This window comes from Pteronotus mesoamericanus, unplaced genomic scaffold, assembly GCF_021234165.1.
Source record: "Pteronotus mesoamericanus isolate MK-2021 breed Mesoamerican mustached bat unplaced genomic scaffold, CSHL_Meso_final contig_35, whole genome shotgun sequence".
Lineage (NCBI taxonomy): Eukaryota > Metazoa > Chordata > Mammalia > Chiroptera > Mormoopidae > Pteronotus > Pteronotus mesoamericanus.
Window position 1 is genome coordinate 271,462 of NW_026555139.1, and position 12,232 is coordinate 283,693.

Here is a 12,232-nt window from a genome sequence, read left to right on the forward strand (position 1 = left end):
GATGATGAACTCTTTTTAACTTTACTTTATCTGGGAAGCACTTTATCCACCCTTCCATTCTAAACGATAGCTTTGTTGGATAGAATAATCTTGGATGTAGGTCTTCGCTTTTCATGACTTTGTAAACTTCTTGTCAGCCCCTTCTTGCCTGCAAGGTTTCTCTGGAGAAATCATCTGATAGTCATAAGGACACTCCTTTGTAGGTAACTGTCACCTTTTCTTGTGCTGCTTTGAAGAGTCTCTCCTTATCTTTATTCTTGGGTAACTGAATTATGATGTGCTTTCGTGTGTGCTTCCTTGGATCCACTTCTATAGGACTCTCTGAGCTCTCTGGACCTCTTGGAAGTCTATTTTCTTGGCCAGATTGGGGAAGTTCTCCTTCATTATTGTTTCAAATAAGTTTTCAATTTCTTGTTCTTCCTTGAGGTGGCGTGGGTCCTGGAGTTCCCTGTTTGGGTGCCCGCTAAAGCGGAGGGCAGACTCTGTCCCATAAAGTAAGCTCTGGGTCATCATGGATGGGGAAATAAAATAAGTCGTCCCAGACACTTTTCTCTCGGTCTGCCAGGGGAAGGGGTAGCAGTTCCCTCTAGTGGAGAAGGCCCTGAGCCCTTCTCTTGAAGTGGCTTTTATTGAGAACCATATGTCCACGGGTATACAGAGTGGATATAAAGCTCATCAATCAATGTCAAAAGGCTATGTTTACAGAAAACAAATAGAGATCATAGATAACAATTTAAGGAACACAAGAGATTTGCCTCAGGTCAGAGTCTGGTAGACAAGGTGGTGCCCATTCAGCCCTGAAACCGGGGAAACTGATCATATTCTCTGCTCAACCCCAAACATCAATACTCACTAACTCGAGGGCACTCTTAGCAAAGTAAGTTTCATAGGATTTAATGCATTCCTTTTCCAGGCCTAATTGTCCCAGGGTACTGCCCAATCCAGTTTAGGGCTATACCTGCCTTTAGTATTGTTCCAAGCCTGAGCCAGGCGGGTAGGGCAGAGCCGCCAAGAGTTAAGGAGACTTCTTTCAGATAGACTGAGGACTCCAGCCATCAAAGCCAAGGGGTGAGGGTCTTTTTCCCTTTCTCCATGTCCCCCAAGTCCTTCCTGTGATGGCCCCTTGGACCTCTGCCTGTCTTAGGTTGCCTCTGCCTTTGAGGGGTCTTACCCATCATTGACTAACCAGCCATCCTTCTAGACCAAGCAGGGTGATGTGAGGGGGACAGGTTTTGTCTCCTCAGTGGCCTATTTTCCCAAGGCCTCCTTGCTCATCTCCAGTTTTGTCGGCAAGGCTGCAGTCCCTGAAACCAGGCGGGATGGTTCCCAACACTTTCTATTCTTCTGGCACCCCTATGTTTCTAATGTTGGAATGAAACATCAGAGGTTCCTAAGTCTCTTCTCATTTTTTTGAATTCTTGCTGCTTCATTCTTTTCTGGTTGAATGTTTCTCTCTTCCTTCTGCTCCAAATTGTTGATTTGTGTCCCTGTTTCCTTCCCTTTACTGTTGGTTCCCTAAATATTATTCTTTGTTTCACTTTGAGTTCCTTCACTTTTTCCTCCATTTTGCGACCATACTCAACCAGTTCAGTGAGCATCCAGATTACCAGTGTTTTGAACTGTGCATCTGATAGGTTAGCTATCTGTTCATCGCTTAGTTTATGTGTTTGGAGCTTTGAGCTGTTCTTTCATTTGGGCCATATTTCTTTGTCTCAGCTTGCCTGTTACATCGAGCCTTAGGAGCCTTAGGTATTTGCCAGGGCGGGGCAACCCAGGTTACTGAGTTGTGATGCTGTCTGTGGGGGAGGAGTCCGAGAGGGAACAATGCCACACACTCAGCTCTTGCCCCATTTTCAGTCACTTCTGTCGCATCCCACAAGCAAATTGGGCCTTTCTGGTGCTGATTCCCAGATGGGCAGGTGTGTGTATGTTCTAGGACCCTGTGGGTTTCTCCAATGGACTCTCCTGTGAGTTTGGGAGTTTTTCTTACTGCTATATCCTCCACAGATTTCTACAGCTGGAGGCTTTGAGGCTTTCTTTTTCCCCACACTGGAACCCTGGGTTGGGTGGTCTGTCTTACTCCCCAGCTGTTCCTCCGGTTCGTTGGCACGCAAACGTGGGACCACCTGGTCTGCCAGTCCCTTCTCCCGCCTGGTCCTCCCACTGCTGCCTTGCCATGTGTCCTCTCAGCTCTGGCTGCCCATCTCCACCTGTCTTACCAGTTTGGATGAATGTTTCTTTAACTCCTTGGTTGTTGGACTTCCATACAGTTCAATGTTCTGGCAGTTCCGGTTATTTTTTGTTTTTAAATTTGTTGTCTTTCTTTCAGTTGTGGGAGGAGGCAGAGTATATCTACCTACGCTTCCGTCTTGGCCGGAAGTCCTGTTTGGCTTTCTTTTTAGTGGTCAAAATAGTGGAACAAGCAGAGTCAGGGAGCTGGTTTATGAGGCCATCCAGAAGCCACACATCTTGTCTCTAAAAGTTTTACTTACGTCGCATTGTAGTATCTCGTGTGGGTGAGTTGCCCACTAATATGTGGTTAATGTGAATTATTTTCAGTCTGGGTTGGGAATTAGTATACATTATACATAGTAGATGTTTTAGTTTTATTGAAGTGACTTATGACTACCAATAAAAATCAGTCTGAAAATGATTATCTAGTTTATAATTACTTATAAATACATACAAATGAAGAAATAATCATCCACTGCCCTTTAATTAGCAAACAGTATAGCATGGTAGTTGAGTGCAGTAGGCCTGCTCTTTGGGGAAATCATCTCTCTAGAAAACAAATAGAGATCATAGATAACAATTTAAGGAACACAAGAGATTTGCCTCAGGTCAGAGTCTGGTAGACAAGGTGGTGCCCATTCAGCCCTGAAACCTGGGAAACTGATCATATTCTTTGCTCAACCCCAAACAGTATAACCATCAATTTTATAATACCTCACAGAAGTTGTGATGATTAAATGCAGTAAGGTATACATAAACTATTTGGCATGATGCAGATAATAAGTATTCCTTGTCTACACAGATATTCTTTCTCAAAAAGTTACAGTCATAATTTATGTAAAATTTCTATACCTATATTGTGAGCATTTCTTTTTTTCTATAGTCTTCTTATATAGTCATCATTTTTTTTGTCATTGGTGTATTCTAGACTGTCCATTCTCTTTTAGTATAATTTTTAGTATTTTCATGATTGGTTTCAACTACATTAAAATAGTTCATAATTTTTTATTTCATCCTGTGGTTTTAGTGTATATATATATATATATATTTTTTTTTTTTTTTTTGAATTTCATTATTTAGATGTTTAAGCTCTCGCACTAGATTTTTTACAAGCTGGTGAACAGTGACAAATTATTTCTCCCACCGAACTATAACCACACATTCCCAGACAGTATAAATATATGGTTGAACTAACATTAATACACATCACCATTTTATCAATTACATCATAAATTATCAAGTATCCAAATATTAAGTTACACACCTCAAAAGGCATATAAAATATTAGATGTCTGCTCAATTCATTAGCAGAAACCCACTTTTTTTTTGCAAGAGAGGGTGGGAAGGAAAAAAATCACACATTAAACAAAAATAAGTTGGTAAACAACTTCAGAATGTATGAAAACAAATACAAGAATTTCAGAATTTTTATGATTAAGAATTGTTTTTAGCTACAACAAAGCATCTCTACCTTTACCTTTAAAAAAAAATTTACTAAAGAGCATTACTCTGCATGTTCCACACAAGACAAAGGCAACATTTTACTAAAAATACTTAATAGCCCCCTCCCACTCTTTGCTCAGGCCCTCCCTATAAGTTGCACCCCAAGTTCAAACATTAAAATTAACTGTAAGGCTTTTTGTCTGGAGACATTAAAGACATGTGCTTCTGTACTAAGTAGATTTTCAAAATGGAGGCTTTCCGTAACAGCACAAAATGAGATTAATAGAAAAACATTAAATAATCACTAAGACCTGGTATAAAAATCAAAAAGTTGAGCAAATCTGATGTATACTTGTATGAATGTGGGAGATGTAAACATGAAGTGAGCAAATAACCATATAGGCCCTACTTTCTATGTTTGAAATGATGGAAGGGATAAACCACATAAGGTCCAGAGTGTTCCTAGTTCCTGGGATTTTAGTTCTGTATGATCGTAAAGTACACAAGTACTGTGCTGGACATTTTGGCACCTCATCTTTCTAAATCACATATATTGATAATATTCTGGCATGGGAATAGATTTAAAGATATAACTCAGTACTGCATGCTTTCAGAAAGAGTCATTTGGTACAAATGATAAGCACATTTTAAAGCTGAACAGTAAGAATCTTTTGCTAAGTGTCAAAATGATTGATCAAAACCCAAACATACAAGTTGCAATTCTGTCAAGCTTGTGGCCTGGTAAAACTGCTTTTTAATACTCCTGTGGAAGCTTCATTAGACTTATTCACCAAGCCAGATGTTGGCTAACGTGTATGACAAATTAGGTCCTAGCTCAAGTTCTACTTCCAAGGCAATGGCATCAGGCACCTGTTTTTATTGAATACAACAGTTGTTTCTATGATCATTGGAGTCTTTGAAGCACAGCCACATTTTAGGACGATACTTCTCCAAATATAAAAACTGCTTGCTGTTAAAAGCTCCATGCTGCTTTTGTCTTACGAACGGTATTGTGTCTTCATATTTCATTCCACCTTCAATTAATGCTAGGGCAACAAGTACCGGAGCCCTCCCAAGGCCTGCAACACAATGAACAGCAATACAACAACCAGGTTCTTCATGAAACTTAATTTTTACAAGACTTAACCAGTCATCAACAATCTGGTTGGATGGTGGTGCACCATCATCCAAAGGCCAATCAAGAACATGGATGCCTTCTTTCTCCACAAGAGTAGTGTCTTAAGTTGCTTCACATAGTCTAAGTATTGTGGTAACTCCATACTTCTTAAGTTCCTCTATAAATTTAAGGTCGCATTGGTTGGATTGTGTGTAGTAAGAAATCTTATATTCTTGAAGGTGACTTCCACAGGAGCGGGGCGGTTCATTCAAGCCATGTTAATTTAGTTAAAAAACACTCAATGGGGTTATGAAAGAATTTAAAAATTGAACACAGAAATGGTGCAAAGAAACTGAGTCTACTTCAGTGTACTCCACGTGAAATTCTCAGTGCTTTCAGTATGAAGTTGGGAGTAATGGAAGATGAAATGAACCTCCTAACAAGCAGCAGCAATTCTTCAATACTGAGGCAATAGAAAGGAAGTGCACGAAGGTTTACCCCATCCAGGTCAAAACTCTTGTAAAATGCTCTGCAGATTTCAATTCAATACTTATGTGTCTAGGTTAACCACTCTTACAGGGGCTTCTTGGTGGAGTAGTAATGAATTTCTACAGTTCACTTGTCTGCATAGAGGTCGTGCTGTGCCTGGCAGTAATCGCCACTGCCCTTCAGAAACTCCAGATGAACAACCAAGATGAACTCCACCAGATGAAACCAAGAACACCACAGAACTGAGGAATATGTTTACTCATTGAAGACTGTGGCCTAATCATATAGCCTGTCCTGAGGCGGCGGCAGCAGGGCAGGGGGCAGCGGTGGTCGTGGCGGCGCAGTGAACGATTTGCAGACCCCGGCGCGGGGTACGAGACTCTACCATGCAGTGAACAGCTCCTAGGAGAGCACGTAGCCAAGCCGGCCCGCAGTTGACCGAGCCAATAGGCGTGCCGAGGCGCCCTTGCGTCATAAATCCTCTTTTTTTATAGCCGCCGCAACGTGCGAAGCCCTGGCCACGAATTAAGGCTGGGAGCCGTCCGCCTCAGTCCCTGTCTCCCCCCCCCCCCCCGCCCCGCCCCGCCCCGAGCGCTGAAGAGCGGGGGCGGAAGTCCGCCTCCCGCGGGATGTCACTGCAGCAGCAGGTTTTATTATTTTGATGATCTTTATCAGGTATTGGTGACATCAAATGTCAATATTCTTAATGTTACTTCTTGTACAGTGTTAGCTGGCGTTCTTTAACAAGGAGCTTTCACTTTCCCCAGTTATTTTAGTACCGCTATTGACTAATGGCCTTTTTTGTTTATTCCGTTTGTTATCCTGTTATAATGCCTATATATTGCCCTTTTGATCTGTCTCTTGTCCTTTTGGTCTGTTCCTTTTGCCCTTTGAGCACTTCCAGGCTTACTTTGTACTTTCCCTGCCTTGAACCTGTAGTTAGCCATTTTCGTGAGGATCATCTTGGAAATGATCAGTTTTCTAAAAGATCTGTTAAACACTCATTTCCATTTTGAGCAGTTTTTCCCTAAAATTAGTCTACTTTTTTAAAGGTTATCTCTTTATTATCTCTCTAAATTTATTGGGAGAGTTTTGTTACGGAACTATGCATAAGTTTGCTTATTAACTATTCTAGTATTTATCGGATAATTCCTTTCTGTGTTGTTGTTTAAAACCATTCCTTGATATTATTTTCTACTTTGCATAGTAATTGATTTGCTATTTCTTGATTAGCAGGTTGTTATACAAATTGAATTATTTTGCTTTACTTGGTAATCTAGGTTGCGGATGCCAAAAGAGGAAAAGCAGGTGGATTTGAAAACTGGTCGAGTACGTCGGAAAGCTGTTTTTGGAGGTGATGAAGATGATGAGTCTGGAGATAGTGATACTGAAGATGATAAAGAAATGTCTGAAGGTGACAGGTCGAAAAATAGCTCTAGTGATGAAACAGAAGAGGAAGAAGATGCTGAAATGATTGGTAAAGTGTATATGGCGGATAAGGTTGTCAAACGACCGAGACTTAAGGAGGTGGAAGAAGACATTGAGGTAGATTTGCCAGCATTTGCTGACAGTGATGATGACCTTGAGAGGAGCTCAGAAGATGAAGAAGTAGAGGAAGCTGCTGAAAGCAGTGAAGAAGAAAGTTCTTCTGCAGAAGGAGAGAAGGATATTTTAGAACCTAAGTCTATAGAAAAAGGCAGTAAACCAGGTGTTTTACAAAGTAATGGTCTGGTTGACAGTTTGAATCTGGAGAAGACAATGAAAAAAGTAACCCTCACTATTTCAGATTCAGGTCATTGCACTGCTGAAGAGGCATTTGTATCTGAAGATGCATCTGAAGAAAGCTCTTTTCTCAGTACAGAAGAAAAGGATTCAGAAAATGAAGAGGTTATTAGAAAAAAGTTTCCAAGGCTTTCTCAGGTGGTCAGTGGTCAGAAACTGGGGTCAGAGAACTGCGTTGATGAGACCAGTGATGTAGAAGATTTACTCAGAGAGGAAGATTACAAGGGAGAAAATACATACTCCACAGAATCATCAGGTATGTAAATTTAATTTAACTGCGATTATAAATGACACTGAAATGTTCTACAAATAGAATATCTGCACTTGGGGGGTCTGCTGTTTTGGATATTTTGTTTACTATTCAAATATACCTCACAAAAGGATTTCAGGATGAATGAGCAGTGCGCTTGAAACACAGGTGACCGGTATACAGACTTAAATGATGTTGGTGTTGGTCCATTCAGGTGCCCTCAAGTGGAAGGAAGACCTTTCCAGGAAGGCAGCTGAGGCCTTTCTGAGGCAGCAACAAGCAACTCCAAATCTTCAAAAGCTTATTTATGGGACAGGTAAAAGAGCTCTGGTTCAGATCTAGAAGCATGGATTCTTAGATTATTTTCTCAAAAGGCAATGAGGAAATTGGTTGGAGGTTTGTATGGTACCTGTGACAGGCATGATACTTCTGGCTGTCAGTTATATTTGGCAGATGTTTTTAAGAATCACTTTATGAGAACCATAAATTGGTTGTATGAAAGAGATTTATGGGTTTGTCATAAAACTTTTGATGTGAATACTCTCCATTATGTTAATTTGTATCCTCTATACAAAGTCCTTTGGGATTATTTTTTAGTAGAATTTAGTGCCAAGAAAATATCTTTCTGGTGAACTTTATACTGAGGTCCCCAGTTATGTGATTAGAGCAAGGCCAAAGGAGTATATATTGAGTTCGGAGCATCAAATCAGGAGGTTGGTGTGTGCTGATTTCCATTTGGTTTTTGTTTAAGCGTTCTTAGTGGCTAGGGACTCAACATTCTTCCAGAGCAACTCTTTGAAATAATTGAAAGTCCTGCCTATAAATGTCCCTCCCCTCCCCCAACCTCTATTTTCTCCCTCCTCAATGGACTCTGCTGCTGCCTTGCAGGAAGGCAGAAGTCTCCCAGATATGGTAAGCAGTAGTTCCCTGGCTTTTCTCTGACTGATGTGTTCAGGGGCACCTCAAAGAGGGACCCTCAGCTCCAAATCCACTCTTCCATCATGTGGTCTCTTTAGTGACACAGGATGATGAAGCAGAAGATGGTGGTAGCAGGGAAGAGCTTGGAGGCTTGTTTCGTGTCACCCAGCCTACCAGAGAGTGTAAGCACAAGGCTGAGTCTTTCGACTGCTCTAGATTTCACGTGGAGATACCCCAGGATTGGGATTTAGAGGAGGTAAGGTTGAATATGAATAGTATCTTTGATTTTTGAGAGAATTAAAGAATTGTTCTAAAAGAAGATCATGTGATTTTAATACTGCCTACCTTGTTATAACAGCATATTTTCCCAGATGTTGGAGTGGATGTTTTGCATATCCTAAGCAATAACATGTTCTGAGTTTAGTCAAACCATATGCATGTGTTAAGGAGAAAAGGAAAATGCTCAGCTTTTAGCATGGGTAGTATTTGATTCATTGCACATAAATTTTATACATTTAAAATATTTTGTTTTATAATTAGCATAAATCCTGTGTCCCCGAGTTAACATTTATAATTTATGCTATTTGTAAACAAATGTATGACATCAGTGGTAGATTTTTCCTTTCTCACCACTGCCTAGTCACACTGGAATTAATTCAGTTTTCAAACTTACCAGGCTTCATCCCACCTTACACCTCTTGCCTGTTTTCCCTTCTAGAATGTTCTGATGTTCCCAGGCAGGCTCCTTTTGATCAATTCAGTTCAGCTTAAATGTCACTCAGAGAGGTCCAATCACCATATTAGTTATAATTTACTGAATGGCACATAGGTACTTTGTGAGTTTTTATGCAACCATTTTTATGGTAAAATTTAATATAGGTTTTAGAAGGCCACATAAAATAGTTGTTTAATTTAATGGATTACTAGGTCAGCACCCTTGTAAGCACTGTGTCCATCCTAGACACAGTCCTTTCTGTCCCTGCAGAAGGAAGCATGACTCTCTGGTAATCATTTTTTTCTTTATACAGTAATTTCATCCTCCAAGGTTGCATCATTAAACACCATGGTTTACTTTCACTGGGTTTTTTGGGGTTTGTTTTTCACTGTGCTTTTTAATCTTTAAATATACAGTTTCTTTTTCTGTGCTCGTCTTTCCCCCACCACTCTTCAATTTAATATGTTTAAGAAACCAAGTATATGGTGTATAGTTTCTCATATTCTAGACTTCATGGATTCCACTGCAGTCTTAATGTGCAGTTTGTCAGGCACCTCTGTCCTCTGTATTTCTTATGAGTTGATACAGAAAAATAGCAATAGAACTCTGTGATGATGGAAATAATCTATATATGAACTGTCCAGTGTGCTTACTTATGGCCGTTGAGCACTTTTATGTCTAGGGAGACAGGAGAACTAAATTTTTAATTCTAAGTTTTACTTAACCTTAATTAGAATTTAAATAACCCACGTGGTTGTAGCTATCCTAAGGACAGCACATCTAGAAGTTTGGATTTAGGTTGGATTTTTATTTTCAGCAAGACTGCTTGCTAGGCGGTGGTATTTTATCATTAGGAGGCACATAAAGTCATCTTGTGATACTAAAAGCTATTGATCCTCAGTGCCATGATCCATTAATTTATAAAGCTATAAAATGGTGATATTTTGTTAAAATTTCTCTGTAGTGTTTATTAACTAGAATACATCTATAAAGGGAAACTTCCCTTCATCTACTCTTTGGTTGCCCAGTTCCATATATAAGCAGGATAAATGGTTGATTTCACTTACTAGTTTTCAGAATGATTATTCAAAGGTGACTTTTTTCTTTTTAAGTATCATTTGAACTCACAAATTTAAATATAGTGGAGTGTTTCTTTCCACTGCACTTGTTTCCCTTTTTGATGCTCAGATTTATTTAACCTGTGGCTGATTGTCTTCATATCGGTCCCTGTGTTCTATTGACATGATCTTACTGGTCTTTGAGTGCTTTATTGCTGTCTGATATAATAAGGTGTTCCAGCATTACCTTGTCATATTTCTGATGCCAGACATGAAGCAGCCATGAAATGTCCTGATTTCTTTCAGTACAGAATGGTATTTCAGCATCATTATCTAGGCATAAGAATATCCATTGCTATAGGTTGGTGATTATTTCTAGGCCATTTCAGTGACCAGATTGAGGAGGATTTATACACATATTTCCAATTCAGATTCAGAACTACTGGGTTTTTATTTAACCTCTTCTATCAGACATTTGTAACTCTGTTTTTCCACTGGAGAAATTATTCCCTGTTTGGTGAAATTAGAAAACTGTATAATTACTCATTTACTTTATTTGATACATTATACATATAACAGTGTCAGCATAACATTACACATTACTATTAATATGGTTACTAAAACAGTTAAAGTTTTTTTTCCTCATATGTTCTCCTATTTCTCTTTTCAAAAGTGACTTCTGATTTTTTCCCACATCCTCACTAACACTGTTATTATCTGTTTTATTACTATTATTATTGCTACCTGAGAGGTGTGAGTGGTATCTTATAGTGGTTGATTTGCCTTTCCTTGATGGCTGATGATGTCAGGCAACTTCTCATATGTGCTTATTGGCTATTTGTATATATTATTTGACTAAATGTCCATTTATATCATTTGTCCATTTTAAAAATTAGGTTATATATCTTTTTATTACTGAGTTGTAAAAGTAGTTTATATATTCAAGATAGAAGTTCCTCATCAAATATATGATTTACAAATATTTTCTTCCGTCCTGTTGCTTGTCTTTTCTGTGCCCTTTGAAGCATAAAGTTTTAAATTTTCATGAAGTTCCAGTCTGTCTATATTTTTGATGTTTGTGTGTTTTGTAACATAGTCAAGAAACCATTGCCAAATTCAAGATCATGGAGACTGACTCCTGAGAGTTTTATAATTTAGCCTTTATACTTTATATTAAGATGATCAGTTCATTTTGAGTTGATTTTTGTATTTGGTGTGAGATAAATCCAGCTTTATTCTTTTGCATGTGGAGATCCAGTTGTCCTAGCACTATTTGTTGAAAAGACTGTTCCTTCCCCACTGCCTTGTCTTAGCACCCTCCACAAAAAAATCGTTCAAGCATAGATATATGGGTTTATTTATTGTCTCTTAAATGTATCTCATCAGTCTATATGTCTGCCTTTATGGCAGCACAATCCTGTTTTGATTACCATTGTTTCATAGTAAGTTTTGAAATCATGAAGTGTGAATCTTCCAACTTATTTTTCAAGATTGTTTTCTCTATTCTGGATCTCTTGAGTTTTCCATATTTTAGGATCAGCTTTTCCATTTCTTCGATGAAGCCAGCCGGGATTTGATAGGGATTGCATTGAATCTATAAATCACTTTGTATAGTATTGCTTTCCTAGCAATATTAAGTCTTTTGATCCATTAACATGGGATGCTTTTCCATTTATTTGGATCTGAAATGTCTTTGAGGAATGTTTTGTAGTTATCACAGTATAAGCTTTGCACTTTTGTTGAATTTGTATCTTACTCTTTTTGGTGCTATTATAAAAGGAACTGTTCTCTCATTTTCATTTTTGGATTGCTCATTGCCAATGTATAGAAATAAAATTTATTATTCTATATTAACCTAGTCTTTTATAACCTTGCTGAACTCATTTATTAGTACTGATAGTTTTTCATTGGATTCCTTAAGATTTCCTGTTTACCAGAATATATTACTCATGTATAGAAACAGTATTCCTTTCTTAAACTGGATGTCTTTTATTTCATTTTCTTGCCTAATTGCCCTGGCTAGAACTTCCAGTACAATGTCGAAGTGAGAGCAGTAATCCTTGTCATGTTTCTGATCGTAGAGAGAAAGGTTCTCAGTCTTTCTCCATTAAATGTGATGTTAACTGTGAGTTATTAAATGGATATCCTTTGTCATGTTGAGGAAGTTTCCTTCTGTTGCTAGTGTATTGAGAGCATTTAATGGAGGTTCTTTCTTTCTTTCTTTCTTT

General features: G+C 38.7%; 2 protein-coding genes across 3 annotated transcripts in view; one reads left to right on the forward strand and one right to left on the reverse strand.

Annotated features, from left to right (window-relative positions):
* BMS1 (BMS1 ribosome biogenesis factor) overlaps positions 1 to 12,232 on the forward strand; it is a 56,069-nt gene that overhangs the window by 13,864 nt on the left and 29,973 nt on the right. For both annotated transcript variants that reach the window (XM_054576855.1, XM_054576854.1), the window contains exons 10-12: positions 6,562 to 7,319; positions 7,528 to 7,629; positions 8,330 to 8,487. In XM_054576855.1, coding sequence (XP_054432830.1) covers positions 6,562 to 7,319; positions 7,528 to 7,629; positions 8,330 to 8,487 — 1,018 coding nt within the window. The remainder of the gene's footprint in view (positions 1 to 6,561; positions 7,320 to 7,527; positions 7,630 to 8,329; positions 8,488 to 12,232) is intronic.
* LOC129073175 (protein tyrosine phosphatase type IVA 1-like) lies at positions 4,552 to 5,121 on the reverse strand. Its single transcript, XM_054576856.1, has 2 exons — positions 4,973 to 5,121; positions 4,552 to 4,883 (listed from the first exon to the last, which is right to left on the reverse strand). The coding sequence occupies exons 1-2, from the start codon at positions 5,058 to 5,060 to the stop codon at positions 4,552 to 4,554; spliced, it is 420 nt and encodes a 139-aa protein (XP_054432831.1). The 5' UTR covers positions 5,061 to 5,121.

Bases quoted from the DNA above. Each gene is read 5' to 3' on its own strand.
- LOC129073175 (XM_054576856.1), bottom strand. From the start codon at position 5,060: ATGAACCGCCCCGCTCCTGTGGAAGTCACCTTCAAGAATATAAGATTT. The intron at 4,884-4,972 runs AGAGGAACTTAA...AAGAAGGCATCC, and splicing joins CAATGCGACCTTAAATTTAT to ATGTTCTTGATTGGCCTTTG.